Source organism: Schistocerca nitens, chromosome 7, assembly GCF_023898315.1.
Source record: "Schistocerca nitens isolate TAMUIC-IGC-003100 chromosome 7, iqSchNite1.1, whole genome shotgun sequence".
Classification (NCBI taxonomy): Eukaryota; Metazoa; Arthropoda; class Insecta; order Orthoptera; family Acrididae; genus Schistocerca; species Schistocerca nitens.
In genome coordinates this window covers 64,327,825-64,354,781 of record NC_064620.1, presented here as the reverse complement: position 1 = coordinate 64,354,781, position 26,957 = coordinate 64,327,825, and the positions used below count along the sequence as shown (strand labels likewise).

At 40.4% G+C, this 26,957-nt stretch overlaps 1 protein-coding gene across 1 annotated transcript in view; it reads left to right on the top strand.

Moving 5' to 3' along the window:
• Positions 1-26,957, top strand: part of LOC126194963 (zinc finger MYND domain-containing protein 10) — a 124,620-nt gene that overhangs the window by 50,514 nt on the left and 47,149 nt on the right. Inside the window, exon 4 of the mRNA XM_049933357.1 lies at positions 3,374-3,648. Coding sequence (XP_049789314.1) covers positions 3,374-3,648 — 275 coding nt within the window. The remainder of the gene's footprint in view (positions 1-3,373; positions 3,649-26,957) is intronic.

Here is a 26,957-nt window from a genome sequence, read left to right as displayed (position 1 = left end):
GCCGATGTATTTATATGAGTGATTGCTTTGTGTATTTTGCTAGTTTCTGCTTGTTCTATAAAGAATTTTCTTAAATTGTCTACCTGTCCATAATGTAGGTTTTTTATGTCAATAAATCCCCTTCCTCCTTCCTTTCTGCTTAATGTGAATCTTTCTGTTGCTGAATGTATGTGATGTATTCTATATTTGTGGCATTGTGATCGTGTAAGTGTATTGAGTGCTTCTAGTTCTGTGTTACTCCATTTCACTACTCCAAATGAATAGGTCAATATTGGTATAGCATAAGTATTTATAGCTTTTGTCTTGTTTCATGCTGTCAATTCTGTTTTCAGTATTTTTGTTAGTCTTTGTCTATATTTTTCTTTTAGTTCTTCTTTAATATTTGTATTATCTATTCCTATTTTTTGCCTGTATCCTAGATATTTATAGGCATCTGTTTTTTCCATCACTTCTATGGAGTCGCTGTGGTTATCCAATAAGTAATCTTCTTGTTTAGTGTGTTTTCTCTTGACTATGCTATTATCTTACATTTGTCTGTTCCAAAAGCCATATTTATATCATTGCTGAATACTTCTGTTATCTTTAGTAATTGGTTGAGTTGTTGATTTGTTGCTGCCAGTAGTTTTAGATCATCCATGTATAGCAAATGTGTGATTTTGTGTTGGTATGTTCCAGTAATATTATATCCATAATTTGTACTATTTAGCATGTTGGATAGTGGGTTCAGAGCAAGGCAGAACCAGAAAGGACTTAATGAGTCTTCTTGTTATATTCCACACTTAATCTGTATTGGCTGTGATGTGATGTTATTTGAATTTGTTTGGATATTAAGTGTGGTTTTCCAATTTTTCATTACTATGTTTTGGAACTGTATCAATTTAGGATCTACTTTGTATATTTCCAATATTTGTAGTGACCATGAGTGGGGTACACTATCAAAAGCTTTTTGGTAATCAATGTATGCGTAGTGTAGCGACCTTTGTTTAGTTTTAGCTTGATATATTACCTCTACATCTATTATCAGTTGCTCTTTACATCCTCGTGCTCCTTTGCAACAGCCTTTTTGTTCTTCATTTATAATTTTGTTCGGTGTTGTATGTGTCATTAATTTCTGTGTAATGACTGAAGTTAATATTTTGTATATTGTTGGTAGGCATGTTATGGGGCGATATTTTGCTGGGTTTGCTGTGACTGCTTGATCTTTAGGTTTCAGATAAGTTATTCCTTGCGTAAGTGTCTCAGGGACTGTGTATGGGTCTGCAATGTAACTGTTAATTAATTTAGTTAGATGTGAATGTGTTGAGGTGAACTTCTTTAGCCAGAAATTTGCTATTTTATCTTTTCCAGGGGCTTTCAAATTGTGCATAGAATTAATCGCTCGGGTGACTTCATGTTGCAAAATTATCACTTCAGGCATTTGTGGTGTCATCTTGTATGTGTCTGTTTCTGCTTGTATCCACTGTGCATGTCTGTTATGTTATACCGGGTTTGATCATATGTTGCTCCAGAAGTGTTCCATGTCTGTTATGTTTGGTGGATTGTCTATTTTAATGTGTGTGTTATCTTTGTCTGGTAAAATTTCTTTTGGTTTGTGTTGAATGTTTAGTTTTGTTTCCTTCTAAATCGTTTGGCCAATGCTTGTAATTTATGCTTCTTTTCACCTAATTGCTCTATCACTTCTTGTTGTGAGATTTTACCTAACCTTTTTGGTTTTTTGTCTGATATTTCATTTCTTATAAATTGTGTTAGCTGTCCGGTGTCTGTTCTCAGTTTTTCTATTCTGATCTGTAGCCTGTGTTGCCATGCTGGTTTTGTGGGTTTCTTCTGTGTGTTGGTTGGTTCTGATCTCTGCCTAGTGTATATATTTAGTGTAGTGAGTGCTCCTATATAAATCAGTAGTTGTAACTCTTTCATAGTTGTATTTTCATTTATTTTGTTGTGTATGATTGTGTTGATAGTTGTTATTGTTGTTTCGACTTGTGGGTTATTTGGGGGTCTATGCAAGAATGGTCTAATGTCTGTATTTGTGTCTTTGTATTCTATATATGTACGTTGAAATTTTTCTTCTATATCTAACATGTGTGCCACTTCGTGTTCTATTTGTGCTTGTTCTGGTGGCTGTCTTAAGATTTTGTTTTCATCTGATTGTTTAATTGATGCATGTTGTTCTTTGTTTGTTTGTTCTGGGATGGTTGAGTCCATTACTGTATTTTCTTCTTCTCCTGATTGCACATAATTTTGTTCCAGTATTTGTTGTACTTGTTGTTTGATGTTTTCTAATTCTGACTGGGGTATCCTGTTATTTTTTATTATTACACGGATCTGATCAGCTAGTCGTTGTTCTGTTAAAAATTTTAATTCTGGGTATCTGGTAATTAATGTTGTGTATACTTGTGATCTGTATCCAGTTGTGTGGGTTCCTAAGTTTGTTGCTTGGTAATAACAGAACATGAGGTGTCGGTTAACTTCATCTGACCATCGCATCCTCTGTATTTGTTTTCCTTCTAGAGTGGTTGCAGGAAGCATATCCTGCAAAACATCTCTATTTGGATTTAAATCATTTTCCGTGTGGCTAGCAGTGTCATTATCATTGTGGACAGGCATAGGGTTCCCCGACCATGACAGCGCTTGTCCGAGGCTTCATTAGTTCTGTCCTGAACCAAGTAATCACACTAAAAGGGGGGTTAGCCCTATTAGTGGTTTGTTCTTTTCATCGCCTTTTACTACTGGCAGAACATACCAGAGGCCTATTCTTTTCCCGGGCCTCCACAGGGTATAAATTATTATTATTATTATTATTATTATTATTATTATTATTATTCAGTGGTAGTAAAAAAGTCTGTCAAAAGCCTTCCGAAAGGAAAGGAGCATGGAATCAGTCTGGTTGCCAGTATAAGTGTTTTTGGAACTCTTCCTACAGAGGAGATTTTTGGTCTCCATAAATTTCTGAACATGCAGGTATAAAAGATGTTCCAAAATTCTACAATAGACAGATGTCTTGGACTTTTCAGTAAAAAACTGAAAAGTTATATTGTGGTTTCCAAATTTTATTCTATATAATAATGCTTCAGGTATGTGTCATTAACTTTCAGTACTTTTTCTGTGTATTCACAAATCTTTGATAAAGCATGTCCCTCCCACTACTAAGTAAGTTTCAGATTTCAAGCCTTATTTCTTCTCACCTATTTTAAACATTTAGTCCAGAAAGGATATTTACCTACCCCCATTGTTAGTCTCCAACAAGTTTGAGCTAAATTATCTCTGATAAAAATAATATTGCTGGTGACTTTTTATTAGTCTTTAGTTAATTTAGTAACAAATTTTGATAATGTGATGTATAAAAACTGAAAAATATAATATATTTAAATTTCAGTTATTCCATGAGGCTTCAATAATTGGCTTATTAGAAACAATTCTGTATCATACAGATAGCTGTGTGGCTTTAGAAGACAGCTGCATTGATTTAATTGATTACTGCATATGTTCAATTGTGTGCCTCAACACTGTAAAGGATTTTTTCCCATCTGCCAGAGAAATACTGACAAAAAGTAATGCAGAAGAATTAAAAACCCAAAAGAAAGAACTAGCATTTGAGATAGGATTACGATGTATTTCCATACTTCGATACATAATTGAAAATCTAGACAGGTACGTAAATGTACATATTGTTAATCAGCTGACTTCGGTATTAATTAATAAAATGTCAAATATCTAACACATTAAAACAAATTTATTTTTTATTGTAAATAACACAGCCAGATGTACTGCGCACTATATCATAGCATGGGAACAACCATTTATAGGCTTGAAAACTATAAACTGCATATGTAAATTTTTTAATTTCAAGTCAAGAACATGGAGTGTGCATTTTTTCCCAACTGTGATTCATATTTCAAGGAGCCTTATTTGATTTCTTTAAAAATTCCATCATATTTACTGCAATACTTTTAAACATTTTAGATGTAATCAATATGGCAAATAAACAATAGGAGGAGTAAAGGTAACAAGTAAGTTAGTGGCTGACAGTGGTGGATTTGAATGTCACTGGGCCGGAGAAAAAAAGAGGCAACAGGCTGGACAGTTGGCTCCTCGAGACTTAGCAACAGTTACTGAGATGCTACCCAGCATTGATAAAGACTTCTGAGCCAGTACAGTATGACTACATAAGTATATAGTCGACATAATGTGGCATAACTTTTCAATTGGTTTTGTTAGATGACTGTGGTTCATTTACATGAGGCTGCCACGTAATTGTACTTCTTATATTAAGTGGTTCTGTTAAGACCAAAACCCATAGGCTAATACGCAATGTGTAATTTATCGGTAGGTTTTTTAATATAAGACCAGATGGATATGCATTTGTGTAGCCCTGTGGTGTCCTTAAATTTGTGTATGACTTTTGGTAGGTTTTATATATGACCAGACAGATGTGTATTTGTGTAACTTGGCAGTCCCAGAAAATTTGCATTTCTTTTCGGTATGTTTTATATGTAACCAGGCAGATGTGCACTTGATATGACCGGTAAAATCTGCACTCATATGCAAGGTGTGTTTTATTGGTATTTTTATATATGACCAGATGGGTATGCACTGTATAACCCTGCAATGTTCTTAAAATTTGTATATACTCTCGGTAGATTTTATATATCGTCAGACTGATGTGCTGTGTATAACCCTGCAGATCCCATAAAATATCTATGTATGATCGTATCTTATTATGTACAGGACCAGACAGATGCACATTTTTGTAATTCCGCACTTCTCATGAAATGTTCATTTGCTTTTCGATATGTCGTATATGTGACCAGGCAGATGTGCAATTGTGTAGGTCTGCAGCTTTCATAAGTTTCGTATATGTTTATGTGATACAGTAATCTCTAGAATTATGTACAAGCCCTAATGACGTAGTGTTACCACACACGCAGAGCCTGTTATAATGCAAGCTGTGATATTCATTGGCGCCTCTTCTGCTAGCGCCATCTCGTGATGCGGCCTGTAGTGTAAGAACAGAGCCGGAGTTGCGGTAGTACCTAGCTTGTGCTTCTATGTGTTGGAGACACATTCATAATGTCATCTCTCTTGGACGCCTATGTGCTACTTATGACAATTTTGTATGGCCTGTGTGTTATAGGCAACTATTAATATCATCATTGTTTGCCTTGATGTTATAACCTGTGTGTGTCCTAAGATATGTAACTAAATTTATATGAATTAATAGAGGGAAACATTCCACATGGGAAAAATATATCTAAAAACAAAGATGATGTGACTTACCAAACGAAAGCGCTGGCACGTCGATAGACACGTCTATCGACGTGCCAGCGCTTTCGTTTGGTAAGTCACATCGTCTTTGTTTTTAGATATAACTATATTTATATGTATACATGTTATATAAGTGGAATCCGAGCCCACTTTTATAGTGTATTCTGTCCTCCCTAGATCCAATGATGGCGGCTTTAGTTCGCCGAAACCGGTGATCATGGAATAAAAAGAATTCCTGTGATCTTGGCTACCAGTTTATTGTTTTACAAGCCACAATGTTCTCAGAGAATGTTCGCCCTCAAAGATTGGACACAGAAAGGTTAAAATGATATTAGTAAACTGGAAGAGCAACCAAGGAAAGGTCCCAGAGTTAGTATTGCTTATTGAAGGGTATAATGTCCAGACAGTTGGTTGAAACTAGAAGTGAATAACAATGAAACTCCAAGTTTAGATTGGAATATTTATTGTAAGCATAGGTTAGCCACCAATGGTGACAGCTATTTATTGCAGTAAATGACATGTTGCGGCCCATCGATGACCAAACCCGGGACTCCAGTTGGCACAGCTGAAGCCGTATTTCGTCAGGAGGCCAAGCAAGTTCAATAGCATCAAGAGGTAGTGCAGAGTGAAACAGCAGTATACGGAAGCGTTTCTTTATTCACATAATTTACAGTACTTTGATGGGTGCAGCGTAGTGTCGGCATGCTGCCAGCAGCGTTGTCCCATGAGTCCAGCCGGTTCAGCAACTCCTGGTATGCCGATGATGTTGCTCTGTCATCAAGGCCACGCTCTGCCCAGTCACCGCCCGCCGAGGCGTCGCGTCTCGTGCCGTGTAGCTGCCCGCGATTCTGGAGACTGTTACATTCCCTTGTCCCCACCACCCTCCGCCCTGTCTTGCCTGCTCTGTCTGACCATGGAATGAAGGTGGTTGTACTGGTCACCCGTGGCCCTCAGCCGCTGCTGCTCCCAGGACAGGACCGGACTCGAACCCACGCCCTCATGGATGCGGTGCCGCAACTTGCTGCTAGTGGTGCTTGCCAGATGGCAACACCTTCCGCCGTCTCCAGTACTGCCGCGCCTCCCACAGCACATGCCTTGCCTGGACCCCAGTACGCCAGGCGGGAAGCAAACATGGCCCGTCCTGGATGCCACTGCTGACTGCTGTCACTGCCCTCCTTCAGGCAGACCGTGCAATCTCCAAGTACCCGGCTGCCATTCCATCCCACCCTGGTGTTGTGTCCCCGGAGGCGGAATACAGCCCAACAAGTACATAAAAGCAAAGTACATATTTACTCAGAATATTTACAACATTGTTGCCAGACTGGCCGCTATAAGCATAGACGAGCACAGGTCCGACTTGACTCTCGACTGACCTGGCACACCCCTCAAGCTAAAAGTGCCTGACTATTTATACTGCTTTTCTCCTCACTTCTGGCATAGTATCAGAGAGAGACAGAAACTATGGCAGGGGTAAATTCCCATATGTCAGCCACTTACACATCGCCACTCCCGGCTCTGGCCTACTGCCTCACCTCATACATCTCAAAAACTTAAAGCAACACTGTAGTTCCCTGCCTCGCTGTTGCTACACTCCAAACACATTGTACGTGCAATACACCACTGCAGCTCCACGCCATGTTTACTCTGCCTAGCCTACTGTCTGCCGACTATTACCACAAACTGCCAGCGGCCATAAACTTCATCGACCAACTGCGCCTTTACTGAATTTTAACAAATTTCCCCTTTCCTACAACTAAGACTAATACTAGTGCAGCAGACATCATAATATCTAGTGAAGTTATCATGGATCCTGATTGTAAATTACGTAGATTTAAAAATTATCATCATTAATGGAAGAAAAAACTAACATTTCAAAGTAATGTATAACATTCCAAAATTTGTGCAAAATCTGAGGAATTTGAAGCTGCCCAAGCAAAATTATGGAGTTTCACTAAATATTTTCCTCTTCTTCAGCTTGCATCAACTACCTGAGACTCACACCAGAACTGTTACTGAGCAGACCCCACCTATTGCTATCATCACACACAATACAAGGCATCACATTCACACTACTGCCGAACCTCTGAATGCCTTCAAAGCTCGCAGACTATTGCCGGACAAGTACGCTACAGCCAAGAAAGAATTTGATGATTTATTGCCCACCATCAACCATGGACCTTGCCGTTGGTGGAGAGGCTTGCGTGCCTCAACGATACAGATGGCCGTACCGTAGGTGCAACCATCAACGGAGGGGTATCTGTTGAGAGCCCAGACAAACATGTGGTTCCTGAAAAGGGGCAGCAGCCTTTTCAGTAGTTGCAGGGGCAACAGTCTGGATGATTGACTGATCTGGCCTTGTAACACTAACCAAAACGGACTTGCTGTGCTGGTACTGCGAACGGCTGAAAGCAAGGGGAAACTACAGCCGTAATTTTTCCCGAGGGCATGCAGCTTTACTGTATGGTAAAATGATGATGGCGTCCTGTTGGGTAAAATATTCCGGAGGTAAAATAGTCCCCCATTCGGATCTCCGGGCGGGGACTACTTATGACGTCATTATCAGGAGAAAGAAAACTGGCGTTCTGCGGAGAGCGTGGAATGTCAGATCCCTTAATCGGTCAGGTGGGTTAGAAAATTTAAAAAGGGTAATGGATAGGTTGAAGTTAGATATAGTGGGAATTAGTGAAGTTCGGTGGCAGGAGGAACAAGACTTTTGGTCAGGTGAATACAGGGTTATAATACAAAATCAAATAGGGGTAATGCAGGAGTAGGTTTAATAATGAATACAATAATAGGAGTGCAGGTAAGCTACTACAAACAGCATAGTGAATGCATTATTGTGGCCAAGATAGACACGAAGCCCATTCCTACTACAGTATTACAAGTCTATATGCCAACTAGCTCTGCAGATGATGAAGAAATTGATCAAATGTATGATGAGATAAAAGAAATTATTCAGGTAGTGAAGGGAGATGAAAATTTAATAGTCATGGGTGACTGGAATTCGGCAGTAGGAAAATGGAGAGAACGAAACATAGTGGGTGAATATGGATTGGGGGAAAGAAATGAAAGAGGAAGCCGCCTGGTAGAATTTTGCACAGAGCATAACGTAATTATAGCTAACACTTGGTTCAAGAATCATAAAAGAAGGTTGTATACATGGAAGAATCCTGGAGATACTAGAAGGTATCAGATAGATTATATAATGGTAAGACAGAGATATAGGAACCAGGTTTTAAATTGTAAGACATTTCCAGGGGCAGACGTGGACTCTGACCACAATCTATTGGTTATGAAATGTAGATTGAAACTGAAAAAACTGCAAAGAGATGGGAATTTGAGGAGATGGGACCTGGATAAACTGGCTAAAGCAGAGGTTGTACAGAGTTTCATGGAGAGCATAAGGGAACAATTGACAGGAATGGGGGAAAGAAATACAGTAGAAGAAGACTGGGTAGCTCTGAGGGATGAAGTAGTGAAGGCAGCAGAGGATCAAGTAGGTAAAAAGACGAGGGCTAGTAGAAATCCTTGGGTAACAGAAGAAATATTGAATTTAATTGATGAAAGGAGAAAATATAAAAATGCAGGAAATGAAGCAGGCAAAAAGGAATACAAACGTCTCAAAAACAAGATCGACAGGAAGTGCAAAATGGCTAAGCAGGGATGGCTAGAGGACAAATGTAAGGATGTAGAGGCTTATCTCACTAGGGGTAAGATAGATACTGCCTACAGGAAAATTAAAGAGACCTTTGGAGAAAAGAGAGCCACTTGTATGAATATCAAGAGCTCAGATGGAAACCCAGTTCTAAGCAAAGAAGGGAAAGCAGAAAGGTGGAAGGAGTATATAGAGGGTCTATACAAGGGCGGTGTACTTGAAGACAATAGTATGGAAATGGAAGACGATGTAGATGAAGATGAAATGGGAGATACGATACTGCGTGAAGAGTTTGACAGAGCACTGAGAGACCAGAGTCGAAACAAGGCCCCGGGAGTCGACAACATTCCATTGGAACTACTGACGGCCTTGGGAGAGCCAGTCCTGACAAAACTCTACCATCTGGTGAGCAAGATGTATGAGACAGGCGAAATACCCTCAGACTTCAAGAAGAATATAATAATTCCAATCCCAAAGAAAGCAGGTGTTGACAGATGTGAAAATTACTGAACTATCAGTTTAATAATTCACAGCTCCAAAATACTAACGCGAATTCTTTACAGGCGAATGGAAAAACTGGTAGAAGCTGACCTCGGCGATGATCAGTTTGGAATCCGTAGAAATGTTGGAACACGTGAGGCAATACTGACCCTACAACTTATCTTAGAAAATAGATTAAGGAATGGCAAATCTACGTTTCTAGCATTTGTAGACTTAGAGAAAGCTTTTGACAATGTTGACTGGAATACTCTCTTTCGAATTCTAAAGGTGGCAGGGGTAAAATACAGGGAGCAAAAGCTATTTACAATTTGTACACAAACCAGATGGCAGCTGTAAGAGTCGAGGGGCATGAAAGGGAAGCAATGGTTGGGAAGGGGGTGAGGCAGGACTGTAGCCTGTCCCCAATGTTATTAAGTCTGTATATTGAGCAAGCAGTAAAGGAAACAAAAGAAAAATTCGGAGTAGGTATACTCCATGAAGAAGAAATAAAAACGTTGTGGTTCACCGATGACATTGTAATTTTGTCAGAGACAGCAAAGGACTTGGAAGAGCAGTTGAATGGCATGGACAGTGTCTTGAAAGGAGGATATAAGATGGACATCGTTGTTGTTGTTGTTGTTGTTGTTGTTGTGGTCTTCAGTCCTGAGACTGGTTTGATGCAGCTCTCCATGCTACTCTACCCTGTGCAAGCTTCTTCATCTGCCAGTACCTACTGCAACCTACATCCTTTTGAATCTGCTTGGTGTATTCAACTCTTGGCCTCCCTCTACGATTTTTACCCTCCACACTGCCCTCCAATGCTAAATTTGTCATCCCTTGATGCCTCAGAACATGTCCTACCAATTGATCCCCTCTTCTAGTCAAGTTGTGCCACAAACTTCTCTTCTCCCCAGTGCTATTCAATACCTCATCATTAGTCATGTGATCTACCCATCTAATCTTCAGCATTCTTCTGTAGCACCACGTTTCGAAAGCTTCTATTCACTTCCATACATGGCTACACTCCATACAAATACTTTCATAAATGACTTCCTGACACTTAAATCTATACTCGATGTTAACAAATTTCTCTTCTTCAGAAAAGCTTTCCTTGCCATTGCCAGTCTACATTTTATATCCTCTCTACTTCGACCATCATCAGTTATTTTGCTCCCAAAATAGCAAAACTCCTTTACTACTTTAACTGTCTGATTCCCTAATCTAATTCCCTCAGCATCACCCGACTTAATTCGACTACATTCCATTATCCTCGTTTTGCTTTTGTTGATGTTCATCTTATATCCTCCTTTCAAGATGCTATCCATTCCGTTCAACTGCTCTTCCAAGTCCTGTGCTGTCTCTGACAGAATTACAATGTCATCGGTGAACCTCAACGTTTCTATTTCTTCTCCATGGATTTTAACACCTACTCCGAATTTTTGTTTTGTTTCCTTCACTGCTTGCTCAATATACAGATTGAATAACATTGGCGATAGGCTACAACCCTGTGTCACTCCCTTCCCAACCACTGCTTCCCTTTCATGCCCCTCAACTCTTATAACTGCCATTTGGTTTCTGTACAAATTGTAAATAGCCTTTCGTTCCCTGTATTTTACCCCTGCCACCTTCAGAATCTGAAAGAGAGTATTCCAGTCAACATTGTCAAAAGCTTTCTCTAAGTCTACAAATGCTAGACACGTAGGTTTGCCTTTCCTTAATCTAGTTTCCAAGATAAGTCACAAGGTCAGTATTGCCTCACGTGTTCCAATATTTCTATGGAATCCAAACTGATCTTCCCCGAGGTCGGCTTCTATTAGTTTTTCCATTCGTCTGTAAAGAATTCATGTTAGTATTTTGAAGCTGTGACTTATTGAACTGAAAGTTCGGTAATTTTCACATCTGTCAACACCTGCTTTCTTTGGGATTGGAATTATTATATTCTTCTTGAAGTCTGAGGGTATTTCGCCTGTCTCATACATCTTGCTCACCAGATGGTAGAGTTTTGTTAGGACTGGCTCTCCCAAGGCTGTCAGTAGTTCTAATGGAATGTTATCTAGTCCCGGGGCCTTGTTTCGACTCAGGTCTTTCAGTGCTCTGTCAAACACTTCACGCAGTATCATATCTCCCATTTCATCTTCATCTACATCCTCTTCCATTTCCATAATATTATCCTCAAATATATCGCCCTTGTATAGACCCTCTATATACTCCTTCCACCTTTCTGCTTTCCTTTCTTTGCTTAGAACTGGATTTCCATCAGAGCTCTTGATATTCATACAAGTGGTTCTCTTTTCTCCAAAGGTCTCTTTAATTTTCCTGTAGGCAGTATCTATCTTACCCCTAGTGAGATAAGCCTCTACATCCTTACATTTGTCCTCTAGCCATCCCTGCTTAGCCATTTTGCACTCCCTGTCAATCTCATTTTTGAGACGTTTGTATTCCTTTTTGCCTGCTTCATCTACTGCATTTCTGTATTTTCTTCTTTGATCAATTAAATTCTGTTACCCAAGGATTTCTACTAGCCCTCGTCTTTTTACCTACTTGATCCTCTGCTGCCTTCACTACTTCATCCCTCAAAGCTACCCATTCTTCTTCTACTGTATTTTTTCCCCCATTCCTGTCAATTGTTGCCTTATGCTCTCCCTGAAACTCTGTACAACCTCTGGTTTAGCCAGTTTATCCAGGTCCCATCTCCTTAAATTCCCACCTTTTTGCTTTTTCTTCAGTTTTAATCTAGAGTTCATAACCAATAGATTGTGGTCAGCGTCCACATGTGCCCCTGGAATTGTCTTACAATTTAAAACCTGGTTCCTAAATCTCTGTCTTATCATTATATAATCTATCTGAAACCTGTTAGTATCTCCTGGCTTCTTCCATGTATACAACCTTCTTTTATGATTCTTGAACCAAGTGTTAGCTATGATTAAGTTGTGCTCTGTGCAAAATTCTACCAGGCGGCGTCCTCTTTCATTTCTTACCCCCAATCCATATTCACCTACTACATTTCCTTCTCTCGCTTTTGCTACTACCGAATTCCAGTCACCCATGACTATTAAATTTTCATCTCCCTTCACTATATGAATAATTTTTTTTATTTCATCATAAATTTCTTCAATTTCTTCGTCATCTGCAGAGCTAGTTGGCATATAAACTTGTACTACTGTAGTAGGCGTGGGCTTCGTGTCTATCTTGGCCACAATAATGCATTCACTATGCTGTTTGAAGTACCTTACGCGCATTCCTATTTTTTTATTCATTATTAAACCTACTCCTGCATTACCCCTACTTGACTTTGTATTTATAACCCTGTATTCGCCTGACCAAAAGTCTTGTTCCTCCTACCAACAAACTTCACTAATTCTCACTATATCTAACTTTAACATATCCATTTCCCTTTCTCCTGATAAAGACGTTCTCTTGAGTAGTCCCCGCCCGGAGATCCGAATGGGGGACTATTTTACCTCCGGAATATTTTACCCAAGAAGATGCCATCATCATTAACCATACAGTAGAGCTGCATGCCCTCGGGAAAAATTAAGGCTGTAGTTTGCCCTTGCTTTCAACCGTTCGCAGTACCAGCACAGCAAGGCCATTTTGGTTAGTGTTACAAGGCCAGATCAGTCAATCATCCAGACTGTTGACCCTGCAACTACTGAAAAGGCTGCTGCCCCTCTTCAGGAACCACAAGTTTGTCTGGCCTCTCAACAGATACCCCTCCGTTGTGGTTGCACCTACGGTACGGTTATCTGTATCGCTGAGGCACGCAAGCCTCCCACCCAACGGTAAAGTCCATGGTTCATGGGGGGAGGAAGATGGACCTCAACAAAAGCAAAACGAGGATAATGGAATGTAGTCGAATTAAGTCGGGTGATGCTGAGGGAATTAGATTAGGAAATGAGACACTTAAAGTAGTAAAGGAGTTTTGCTATGTCGGGAGCAAAATAACTGATGATGATCGAAGTAGAGAAGATATAAAATGTAGACTGGCAATGGCAAGGATAGTGTTTCTGAAGAAGAGAAATTTGTTAACATCGAGTATAGATTTAAGTGTCAGGAAGTCGTTTCTGAAAGTATTTGTATGGAGTGTAGCCATTTATGGAAGTGAAACATGGACGATAAATAGTTTGGACAAGAAGAGAATAGAAGCTTTCGAAATGTGGTGCTACAGAAGAATGCTGAAGATTCGATGGGTAGATCACATAACTAATGAGGAGGTGTTGAATAGAACTGGGGAGAAGAGGAGTTTGTGGCACACCTTGACAAGAAGAAGGGACCGGTTGGTAGGACATGTTCTGAGGCATCAAGGGATCACCAATTTAGTACTGGAGGGCAGCGTGGAGGGTAAAAATCATAGAGGGAGACCAAGAGATGAATACACTAAGCAGATTCAGAAGGATGTAGGTAGCAGTAGGTACTGGGAGATGAAGAAGCTTGCACAGGATAGAGTAGCATGGAGAGCTGCTTCAAACCAGTCTCAGAACTGAAGGCAACAACAACAACAACAACAACAACATTGCCCACAGATGTAATTCACTATTTTGACACTTCTGGGACATTGCCTGTACACCTCGTAACAAGGAAAGACACATTAAGGAGACCATGTAGTGACCAACACGTAACAACCAAGATTTCATCAATTTTAGCAGGTGTGAGTATTCAGTCTAATTTATTTAAGATGGCATGCCCTGTGGAACTCATGGACTTAAAACTGCTGCCAACACTCCCTTTAGACTGTTTAAATTTTATATATGCCATTTGGTGTCAAGAACACAGTTCAAACACGGCAGTGCTTTGCGAGCTACAGGGTGTTTCGAAAATGACCGGTATATTTGAAACGGCAATAAAAACTAAACGAGCAGCGATAGAAATACACCGTTTGTTGCAATATGCTTGGTACACAGTACATTTTCAGGCAGACAAACTTTCGAAATTACAGTAGTTACAATTTTCAACAACAGATGGCGCTGCGGTCTGGGAAACTCTATAGTACGATATTTTCCACATATCCACCATGCGTAGCAATAATATGGCGTAGTCTCTGAATGAAATTACCCGAAACCTATGACAACGTGTCTGGCGGAATGGCTTCACATGCAGATGAGATGTACTGCTTCAGCTGTTCAATTGTTTCTGGATTCTGGCGGTACACCTGGTCTTTCAAGTGTCCCCACAGAAAGAAGTCACAGGGGTTCATGTCTGGCGAATAGGGAGGCCAATCCACGCCGCCTCCTGTATGTTTCGGATAGCCCAAAGCAATCACACGATCATCGAAATATTCATTGAGGAAATTAAAGACGTCGGCCGTGCGATGTGGCCGGGCACCATCTTGCATAAACCACGAGGTGTTCGCAGTGTCGTCTAAGGCAGTTTGTACCGCCACAAATTCACAAAGAATGTCCAGATAGCGATATGCAGTAATCGTTTCGGATCTGAAAAATGGGCCAATGATTCCTTTGGAAGACATGGCGGCCCAGACCAGTACTTTTTGAGGATGCAGGGATGATGGGACTGCAACATGGGGCTTTTCGGTTCCCCATATGCGCCAGTTCTGTTTATTGATGAAGCCGTCCAGGTAAAAATAAGCTTCGTCAGTAAACCAAATGCTGCCCACATGCATATCGCCGTCATCACTCCTGTGCACTATATCGTTAGCGAATGTCTCTCGTGCAGCAATGGTAGCGGCGCTGAGGGGTTGCCGCGTTTGAATTTTGTATGGATAGAGGTGTAAACTCTGGCGCATGAGACGATACGTGGACGTTGGCGTCATTTGGACCGCAGCTGCAACATGGCGAACGGAAACCCGAGGCCGCTGTTGGATCACCTGCTGCACTAGCTGCGCATTGCCCTCTGTGGTTGCTGTACGCGGTCGCCCTACCTACGTTCATCCGTCACGTTCCCAGTCCGTTGAAATTTTTCAAACAGATCCTTTATTGTATCGCTTTTCGGTCCTTTGGTTACATTAAACCTCCGTTGAAAACTTCGTCTTGTTGCAACAACACTGTGTTCTAGGCGGTGGAATTCCAACACCAGAAAAATCCTCTGTTCTAAGGAATAAACCATGTTGTCTACAGCACACTTGCACGTTGTGAACAGCACACGCTTACAGCAGAAAGACGACGTACAGAATGGCGCACCCACAGACTGCGTTGTCTTCTATATCTTTCACATCACTTGCAGCGCCATCTGTTGTTGAAAATTGTAACTACTGTAATTTCGAAAGTTTGTCCACCTGAAAATGTACTGTTGTCCCAAGCATATTGCAACAAACGGTGTATTTCTATCGCTGCTCGTTTAGTTTTTATTGCCGTTTCAAATATACCGGTCATTTTTGAAACACCCTGTAGGTGCCACACTGTTCAAATGGTTCAAATGGCTCTGAGCACTGTGGGACTTAACTGCTGTGGTCATCAGTCCCCTAGAACTTAGAACTACTTAAACCTAACTAACCTAAGGACATCACACACGTCCATGCCCGAGGCAGGATTCGAACCTGGGACCGTAGCGGTCACGCGGTTCCAGACTGTAGCGCCTAGATCCGTGTGCCACACTGTCTGACATTTTGTTTTTGTATATTTGTGAAGATGTCTTTAGGAAATGAAAATTATTTGCAGTTAGTTTTTGGAGTAACAATTTATGTTTAATAAGGGCAAATGAATGTTCCAACAGAGGAAGGTAGCATTCCTAGGACATTCAGAAAATGCCATTTTCTGGGAATGGTAAATTTTTATATGCACCATCTACATCATGCTGCAGCCAAACAAGTGACTTTCACCAACACACTATCTGGACCAAATTCAAATGGATGAAGCCCGCTTACTTGGACCATAGAGTTGCAACAACTTATGTCAAAGTAACACCATGCTGTCAGTGCCCCCTGTCCATTCTGCAACTCTTGCCATTGTGGTGGATGGTAATCAAGTAGTAATTGGCCCAGTGCTTCATCAACAAATGCAGGATCCGTGGCAGCTGCTTAGATTCTTCACCCAGCAGTTGACATCCTCACAAATTAAGTGGGGTGCTTACAACAGGAAAATATTAGCCACGTATGGGGTTATCAAGTACTTTAGTTTGTACATGAACGCATAACTATTCACAGTGTTTACTCCATAAAACTATTTCATTTGCACTTACAATGCCGTTTGAATCCTTTTGACCTAAGGCTGTTCTAACAACTGGATTTTATCTGCCAATTTACAACAGACATTCGCCACATAAGGGAGCAGCAATGTGGTGGCAAATTATTTCTGTCGAATCAGTGCTGTATCTGCAGACATAACCTACAAACTGCTGGCAGTAGCATAGGTGATTGTAACATGACGTACAATAGAGAGCTTAGAGGTGATTGGTTTTAGTTGTGCATGGCAGTTGGTTTATGCACATCATAGTACAGGTGCCAGCTAGTGTGGCAGTGACACTTTACTGGGCACGCTGTAGTCCCCATGAGGCACTGAGTGCATGCAGACCTGTCAAAATATGCAAGGGCCCAGACTTTGTCACATCTGCTCTGGCTGCATGCACAAAGCTTTGTATATGTATGCGGACTTGTGGCATAAATCATATCACAGAAAAGTATGATGCATGAACCTCTAGTGCAGAGGGAGACTATTCATCTGGTATACAGATCGACTGTGCAAGTGATACGTGTAATTGGTTATAGAGCTGATAAGGTATCTGTAACAGATTATCTTTCTCAGAGAGTCACACCTAGCGATTACGTGGCTGCTGACCATGGGGCTTCCACTTACTTATGCCAAGCCCCTCACTTTTATCTTTCCTATCTGGCCATCCTCGGACAGCTCGTTCTCTTCCAATCCTGACGCTATCAGGTTTCGAAGGCTAGGGGTCTTTCATTTTCCAACCTATACTTCTCATGCAGCGTCTGACCTGGAGCGGGCGGCTGCAAAAGGCATCTGTATACCATGTTAGGGGCGGCCTCCAGAACTGCGGAAGGCAACAGAATACTACCGCAGATTATCTTCCCTGCATAATGCAGTCTCCATTTTATGCACAAAAATGGCTTCCTCTCATGTTAAATCAGTGTCTGGAGGTAAAATAGTCCCCCATTCGGATCTCCGGGGGGGGGGGGGGGGGGGACGACAACTTGAAAGGAGGCAAAAAATCAAAATGAGAATTGGTGCCTGGAATGTTAGAACTCTGTTACAAGCAGGAAAACTAGAAAACCTTAAAAGAGAGATGGAAAAGAAGCATATGGACCTTGTAGGAGTTTCTGAGGTAAGATGGAATGGACATGGAGAGTTGTAGTCAGATGAATATGTGTTGTACTACTCAGGAGGAGAAGTAAAAGGAATGAATGGAGTAGGAATGATTATGACAAATGAATTGGCTAAATGTGTGGAATATGTAGACTATGCAAATGACCGGGTTATTGGTGTAAGGCTGAAAGGAGCACAAAAAGATTTACTGATTGTCCAGGTGTATGTCCCAACTTCAGAACATGATGACCAAATTGTAGAGTAAATATACAATGTAATTGAGAGAATAATGGACGAAAATAAAAAAAAATGCTGCAAAATAGTGATGGGAGACTGGAACGCCATTGTGGGGAAAGGGAAAGAGGGGAAACATAATAGGCAGTCATGGTCTTTGAAAGAGAAATGATAGAGGTGAATGGCTAATTGTCTTCTGCAGGGAAAGGCAGCTGATAGCGGCAAACACATGGTTCAAGAACCACAAGAGCAGGCTCTACACTTGGAAATCACCAGGGGATAAATACAGAAACCAAATAGATTTTATACTGGTAGAAGAAAGATACAGGAGTGTAATCAAGAAGGTGCACATATTACCAGGTGCAGATATTAACAGTGACCACAACTTACTTATGGCAGAAATAGAAATAAGAATGAAAAAACTGAAGAAGGTGACCATGGTGAATAAGTGGGATCTAGAGAAGATAAGATCCAACAAAGAACAAATTACAGAAAAGCTGTCTCGGGAGTTTCTAAACACATTACGAGACAAAGAAATACCTGATAATTCCAATGAGTACTGGAATATGCTGAGAGAAGGAATCATTAAAGCAGGACAGCAAAATATAGGATATGTGGAAAAAAAAAAACATGGGTCACACAAGAAAAGATTTCCAAGATGGAAGAGAGAAGAAAATTGAAAAACAAGAGCACTGAAGAAGCAAGAAAGATATGTTGTTGTTGTTGTGGTCCTCAGTCCTGAGACTGGTTTGATGCAGCTCTCCATGCTACTCTATCCTCTGCAAGCTTCTTCATCTCCCAGTACCTACTGCAACCTACATCCTTCTGAATCTGCTTAGTGTATTCATGTCTTGGTCTCCCTCTACGATTTTTACCCTCCACGCTGCCCTCCAATGCTAAATTTGTGATCCCTTGATGCCTCAAAACATGTCCTACCAAACGATCCCTTCTTCTAGTCAAGTTGTGCCACAAACTTCTCTTCTCCCCAATCCTATTCAATACCTCCTCATTAGTTACGTGATCTACCCACCTTACCTTCAGCATTCTTCTGTAGCATCACATTTCGAAAGCTTCTATTCTCTTCTTGTCCAAACTAGTTATCGTCCATGTTTCACTTCCATACATGGCTACACTCCATACAAATACTTTCAGAAATGACTTCCTCACTCTTAAGTCTATACTCGATGTTAACAAATTTCTCTTCTTCAGAAACGCTTTCCTTGCCATTGCCAGTCTGCATTTTATATCCTCTCTACTTCGACCATCATCAGTTATTTTACTCCGTAAATAGCAAAACTCCATTACTACTTTAAGTGTCTCATTTCCTAATCTAATTCCCTCAGCATCACCCGACTTAATTTGACTACATTCCATTATCCTCGTTTTGCTTTTGTTGATGTTCATCTTATATCCACCTTTAAAGGCACTGTCCATTCCGTTCAACTGCTCTTCCAAGTCCTTTGCTGTCTCTGACAGAATTACAATGTCATCGGCGAACCTCAACGTTTTTACTTCTTCTCCATGAATTTTAATACCTACTTCGAATTTTTCTTTTGTTTTCTTCACTGCTTGCTCAATATACAGATTGAATAACATCGGGGAGAGGCTACAACCCTGTCACACTCCTTTCCCAACCACTGCTTCCCTTTCATGCCCCTCGACTCTTATAACTGCCATCTGGTTTCTGTACAAATTGTAAATAGCCTTTCGCTCCCTGTATTTTACCCCTGCCACCTTTAGAATTTGAAAGAGAGTAATCCAGTCAACATTGTCAAAAGCTTTCTCTAAGTCTACAAATGCTAGAAACGTAGGTTTGCCTTTTCTTAATCTTTCTTCTAAGATAAGTCGTAAGGTTAGTATTGCCTCCCGTGTTCCAACATTTCTACGGATTCCAAACTGATCTTCCCCAAGGTCCGCTTCTACCAGTTTTTCCATTCGTCTGTAAAGAATTCGCGTTGGTATTTTGCAGCTGCGACTTATTAAACTGATAGTTCGGTAATTTTCACATCTGTCAACACCTGCTTTCTTTGGGATTGGAATTATTATATTCTTCTTGAAGTCTGAGGGTATTTCGCCTGTCTCATACATCTTGCTCACCAGATGGTAGAGTTTTGTCGTGACTGGCTCTCCCAAGGCCATCAGTAGTTCTAATGGAATGTTGTCTACTCCCGGGGCCTTGTTTGGACTCAGGTCTTTCAGTGCTCTGTCAAACTCTCCACGCAGTATAATATCTCCCATTTCATCTTCATCTACATCCTCTTCCATTTCCATAATATTGTCCTCAAGTACATTGCCCTTGTATAAACCCTCTATATATTCCTTCCACCTTTCTGCCTTCCCTTCTTTGCTTAGAACTGGGTTGCCATCTGAGCTCTTGATATTCATACAAGTGGTTCTCTTCTCTCCAAAGGTCTCTTTAATTTTCCTGTAGGCAGTATCTATTTTACCCCTAGTGAGACAAGCCTCTACATCCTTACATTTGTCCTCTAGCCATCCCTGCTTAGCCATTTTGCACTTCCTGTCGATATCATTTTTGAGACATTTGTATTCATTTTTGCCTGCTTCATTTACTGCATTTTTATATTTTCTCCTTTCATCAATTAAATTCAATATTTCTTCTGTTACCCAAGGATTTCTATTAGCCCTCGTCTTTTTACCTACTTGATCCTCTGCTGCCTTCACTACTTCATCCCTCAGAGCTACCCATTCTTCTTCTACTGTATTTCTTTCCCCCATTCCTGTCAATTGTTTCCTTATGCTCTCCCTGAAACTCTCTACAACCTCTGGTTCTTTCAGTTTATCCAGGTCCCATCTCCTTAAATTCCCACCTTTTTCAATTTCTTCAGTTTCAATCTGCAGTTCATAACCAATAGATTGTGGTCAGAGTCCACATATGCCCCTGGAAATGTCTTACAATTTAAAACCTGGTTCCTAAATCTCTGTCTTACTATTATATAATCTATCTGATACCTTTTAGTATCTCCAGGATTCTTCCAGGTATACAACCTTCTTTTATGATTCTTGAACCAAGTGTTAGCTATGATTAAGTTATACTCTGTGCAAAATTCTACAAGGCGGCTTCCTCTTTCATTTCTTCCCCCCAATCCATATTTACCTACTATGTTTCCTCCTCTCCGTTTTCCTACTGACGAATTCCAGTCACCCATGACTATTAAATTTTCGTCTCCCTTCACTACCTGAATAATTTCTTTTATCTCGTCATACATTTCATCTATTTCTTCATCATCTGCAGAGCTAGTTGGCATATAAACTTGTACTACTGTAGTAGGCGTGGGCTTCGTGTCTATCTTGGCCACAATAATGCGTTCACTATGCTGTTTGTAGTAGCTAACCCGCACTCCTATTTTCCTATTCATTATTAAACCTACTCCTGCATTACCCCTATTTGATTTTGTATTTATAACCTTGTAATCACCTGACCAAAAGTCTCGTTCCTCCTGCCACCGAACTTCACTAATTCGCACTATATCTAACTTTAACCTATCCATTTCCCTTTTTAAATTTTCTAACCTACCTGCCCGATTAAGGGATCTGACAATCCACGCTCCGATCTGTAGAATGCCAGTTTTCTTTCTCCTGATAACGATGTCCTCTTGAGTAGTCCCCGCCCGGAGATCCGAATGGGGGACTATTTTACCTCCGGAATATTTTACCCAAGAGGACGCCATCATCATTTAATCATACAGTAAAGCTGCATGTCCTCGGGGAAAATTACGGCTGTAGTTTCCCGTTGCTTTCAGCCGTTCGCAGTACCAGCACAGCAAGGCCGTTTTGGTTAACGTTACAAGGCCAGATCAGTCAATCATCCAGACTGTTGCCCCTGCAACTACTGAAAAGGCTGCTGCCCCTCTTCAGGAACCACATGTTTGTTTGGCCTCTCAACAGATACCCCTCCGTTGTGGTTGCACCTACGGCACGGCCATCTGTATCCTTGAGGCACGCAAGCCTCCCCACCAACGGCAAGGTCCATGGTTCAAGATATACCGAAGGTTAAATAATGAACTGCAAAGAAAGACAGAAGGGAAGATACGACTTACTATGCAACAGAGTAAAGACTATGACATGGGAACAAAACAGAGCAGTAAGTGCTACTATGGAAATTTTGAGTAAAGACGAAGAGGTAGTGTACAAAGATCATGACGATGTCCTCTAAAAGAGCTATATGACACAAATAGCAAACCAGAAACTCTGGAACTTGAATCACACAACAGTGATGACGAGAAAGGACCAACCCTCATAATGGAAGAAGTAAAGTCTGCCATAGCTGGAATGAAAAATGGCAAAGCGGTAAGTACAGATATGATACCGGGAGAAATATTAAAATGCTTGAACCAAGATGGAATAAGAGAAATATTGAGATTATGTAATAAAATATATGACAGTGGTGAATGGCCTGAGGACTTTCTGACAACAGTAATGATTCCATTACCGTAAAAATTAGTCACCAAGAATGCTGCGAGCACAGGGCAATCAGCCTCATTTCACATGCAGCCAAAGTGATGTTAAGAATAATAAAAGACTTGAAAAAGTAATGGAGGAGAATCTTGGAGAGGAGCAGTTTGGCTTTAGACGGAATACGGGCACCAGAGATGCAATAGAGCTCCTACGAATCTTGGGAGAAAGGTTTATTGAAAAAGGAAGATATATATGTGCTTCATCGATCTAGAAAAGGCATTTGAAAATGTGGTTTTGGGACAAGCAGGCGACTATAATGAGGGAAAGAGAGTGGACTGGAAAACCAGAAGACTTATAAACTCATTATATCTTAATCAAAAAGTTTCAATTAAAGTGAGAGGAGAAAGTACAAACTGGACCGGACTAGGAAAAGGAGTAAGACAAGGATGCTGTCTATCACCTACTCTTTTCAACCTCTACTCGGAAAATATGGTTGACCAATGCTCATTAGATGACAAAGGTCTAGAAATTGGAGGAAGAAGAGTAGCGTGTTTGAGGTTTGCTGATGACATGGTCCTTCTAGCCACAGGAGAAAAAGAATTACAGGATTTGGTGGACACCATTGAAACTAACGGAAAAAAATATGGAATGAAAATTAACACAAATAAAACAAAAGTATTGGCACTAGGAGGAAATAAGGAAATAAAAATTATGCTGAATGGAGAAATACTAGAACAGGTGCAAAATTTTAAGTATCTTGGAAGCAGGATAGACACCGACTGGAAGTGCACCACAGAAATTAAAACAAGGATAGCAATGGCAAAAGAGGCGTTTTATAAGAAAACGAGAATTTTCTGCAGCGGTCTGGACAGAGAACTCAGGAAGAGACTCATAAAATGTCTTGTATGGAGTGTTCTTCTATATGGCGCTGAAACATGGACTATGAGGAAGAAAGACAGAGGAAGGCTGGAGGCTTTTGAGATCTGGACATGGCGGAGGATGGAAAGAATAAGTTGGATGGACAGAGTAAAAAATGAAGAGGTACTGAGAAGAATGGGAGAGAAAAGACAGTTACTAGAAAAAGAAATTGGATTGGACATCTATTAAGAAAGAATGATGGACTGATAAAAACCGTTTTAGAAGGTTATGTAGAAGGGAAAAGGAAGCGAGCAAGGAAGAGATTCCAGATACTGGATGACATGATGGGCGGTACAACATACAGCAGCCTTAAGAAGGAAGCAATGAATCGCAGAAAATGGAGAGGCAAAGGACCTGCTAATATAGCAGATAACTGATGATGATGATGAACAGATTATCACTAAATATTTAATAGCAATTGACTCTTCATAATAATGTGCTCGTAGATATGTATCAAATGAGATGTCTGAATGCTTAATTACATTCTTAATTAAGTACTGTGAGGCAATTTAATCAGGCACCTAATTAAAATCATCTTACTTAAAGAACCAGTACAGATACATGATGAGCATGGCAGTATGTGGTGTCAAATGAACACATGCTTCACATAGAACTTTTAGAATATATGTGTAATCTCTTATTTTAATAATCTAATCTGGATTGTCCATGTAATTTAAATGTCATTACATTTAGGTTGCAGCAGTGGAAAGAGCAGGTAATTTTCTGCAAGACAGACATGCAATACATGTGTGTACTGTAATTATTCGAGGCACAGTGAGGAAACCCTTAAAATTGATCGCTGCCATTGAAATGTGTAATCACTCAGATTGGTGTGTGAACTACTTAAAAATTATTGAGTGTAATATGTCATTTTTATCAGGTTGTCAACATGCTTTTAATGATTTATCTAGCTTTAAGATTGGATTGTTGTGTAAAAAGGTCTAATTCAGATTTCTGGTTTTTCTGGCACATTAAGGGACACAAATTCTTGGAATTTCCAGGAGTAGGGGAAAGGCAGCAACCATCTTGCCTCTTCCACAGTAGGTCAGATACAGTTGAATGTGCAGAATAGCTACTCTGGGCAGTGACTTAGCCGCATGCGTTTATGAACTTACAAATTTTTGGGACTGCAGTTGCAATACTTAGAATTATTTTGCACATTGATTCAGTGGGAACTCTGAAAATTTCACAGTGCTCAACACTTAGAATTATTTAGTGTGTGGTCCTGAAGAATTTGTGATTTTCATGTGTTGAGCCAATTCGGACTTGAAGAGTAATCTTGTAATAAGTTGGACTTTTAACTCATATTGTTTTGTGGGGGACTCTGATCATTTTTAGCAGCAGTCAACACTCAGAATTATATTATTGAGAGCATGGTGGACTTGCATTTACTGTGATTAGTTTTGATCTCAATATGGAACATTTTTGCACTTTGAAACATGCAATGTTACTGGATATTTTAAATTTCATAATGAGTTTTCTGACCGCTATGTGGGGACGCAAGCTATTTTATATCTTATTAACAACAGTGAATACATAGAGCACGAGCCTAATTTTTAACTTGTGAAAGAGTTGAATAACTGTTAATATTGAACTTTATCAACACCTAAAGTTATTTGGTATAATTTGTATATCTGGGGTAATTAATTATTTTATTGAGAAAGCATCAGGTACTGTTACAGCATCCACTATGACAACAGCAATAAGCCAAAGACATATTAGCATTAATAAAATTGTAGTACTGCACAATAGAGGCCCAGTTATAGCAACTTATCAGCAGTCAAAACTTTGGGCTGAGACTTAATTTAAAATCCAGCCTCACCCTCAAGTACCTGCCCTGTTTTGGAGACAATTTTTGGATCTATTCATGGACTTACACATTCTGGAGGTAACTGTACAGTTCATGTGATCATTGACAGATACAAATGGTCATGCACTAAGTACGACTGTTGCTCAAGGGTACGAACTTGCTCAGTGTACCAAAAGGCAGGTCACCATGTGTCTAAGTCATTAAGTACTTTCAGCGAACCAACACAACACTTTGCTGACATACATATTGACTTGGTGGTACCTCTACCTACAGCGAAGGGTTTGTAAGTACATTTTCACAGCAATTGACCAATATAGTAGCTGGGCAGAAGCTGTAACCATTGCAGACATTTCTGCTGAAACAGTGGCACAAACTTTTTTTACCAACTGGATTTCCTGCTTTGGATGTCCCACCAGCATCACTGCTGATCAAGGACAAGAATCTGAGTCAGTTTTGTTCCATGAGCGTACCAATCCCTATGCTTTCAACTACCACCACACTACCAGTTATCATCTGGGCAGCAATGAGATAGTTGAAAGGTAGCATCACACTCTGAAATCTTCCTTAACATGTTCTTGAAACTTGTTGGATGTCCACTCTACATCTATCTCTAATTTTAGTGGGACTGTGGACTGCCATTAAACCTGATACTGGAGATTCTGCATTGGAATTTGTTTATGATGAACCCTTCCAACTGCCATTGGACTTCAAGCAACAACTCGTGTGTTCTCTATGTGAGCTTCATATCTCTCAATTTCAACTGTCACTGGCAACTTGGCATACGGACACAAATATTTTTGTTCTTAAAGATCTTCATATGTGTTCACATGTTATGTTACATATGGACATTGTCAGGGCACTGTGACAGATACCCCATACTGGCCACATCTTGGGACACACTTTGAAAGTACTGTTAAATGGTAAACCCACTATTGTGTCGTTGGGACAGATTAACCTTGCCTGCTTGCTGCTGGGAGATCCTACAATGGACTGCCATTCCAACTGTAGCCCGACGCCTACACTCAACAGTACAGGCACAGACACAGTTCCACCCCACCGTAACAGCTTCTGCTGCGCTTGAATGCTTTACTGATGTTTCCAGAACCATCTCCAGTTTGAAACTGGGCTGGTAGAGTCATACAATACAAATATCCGTTTATACCTGAATCTCTGCTCTACCAAGGGGAGGACGGGGGCTGTATGATGACACAATTAATTGATAAGTAAAGAGAAGCACAGGACATGAATAGTTCTTGCTATTGTTTGTTCTATGGTTCTTTATTTACCTACCAAGTTTGCATCCACGTGATTGCTGCTTTTGCAAGTGCACAATAGTAAATTGCAATATTTCACCATCATCAGCTTTGTACCGTATTTACTGTAGATAGTGTTCCCATAAATTCTTGCCATATAAAGCTGTGCAGGCTCTTGTACACCATCTTCACACATAAAGGGCAGTCAAATGGAAATGAGACAGATGGGACAAGTAAGTTAACTGTTAATTATTTCAAAAGTAATTGCCATAACTATTAATACATCTATCTCATAGTGAGACAAGACAGTTGCTGCCTTTAGGGAAAATTTTTCATGATTTCCTATGGAACCATGGTTGTACCCAGATATGCACCTCATTGTCTGAAGCAAATCGATAGCCACAAGTTTTTTGTTCAGGGCTCAAAAAAGTATGGAAATCACATGGGAGATTGAGACTATAAGGAGGATGTGTAAGAGCTTCCCAGTGAAACATCTGTAGCATACTCAAAACCTTGGCAACATGTGGGCCCACATGTCTGTGACAGGCTTATGAATAATGTCTTCTTGGTTGTAAAAACTATTGCACTCATCACCAAAAACCACCCAGGAGTTTGGCAGACACTACTCATTGCTCATACACATAAGGGTCATTGTTGTTATCAACAACTCAGCATATGTAAGTGACACTTTCACGTTTCACAGAAAATGTAAATTG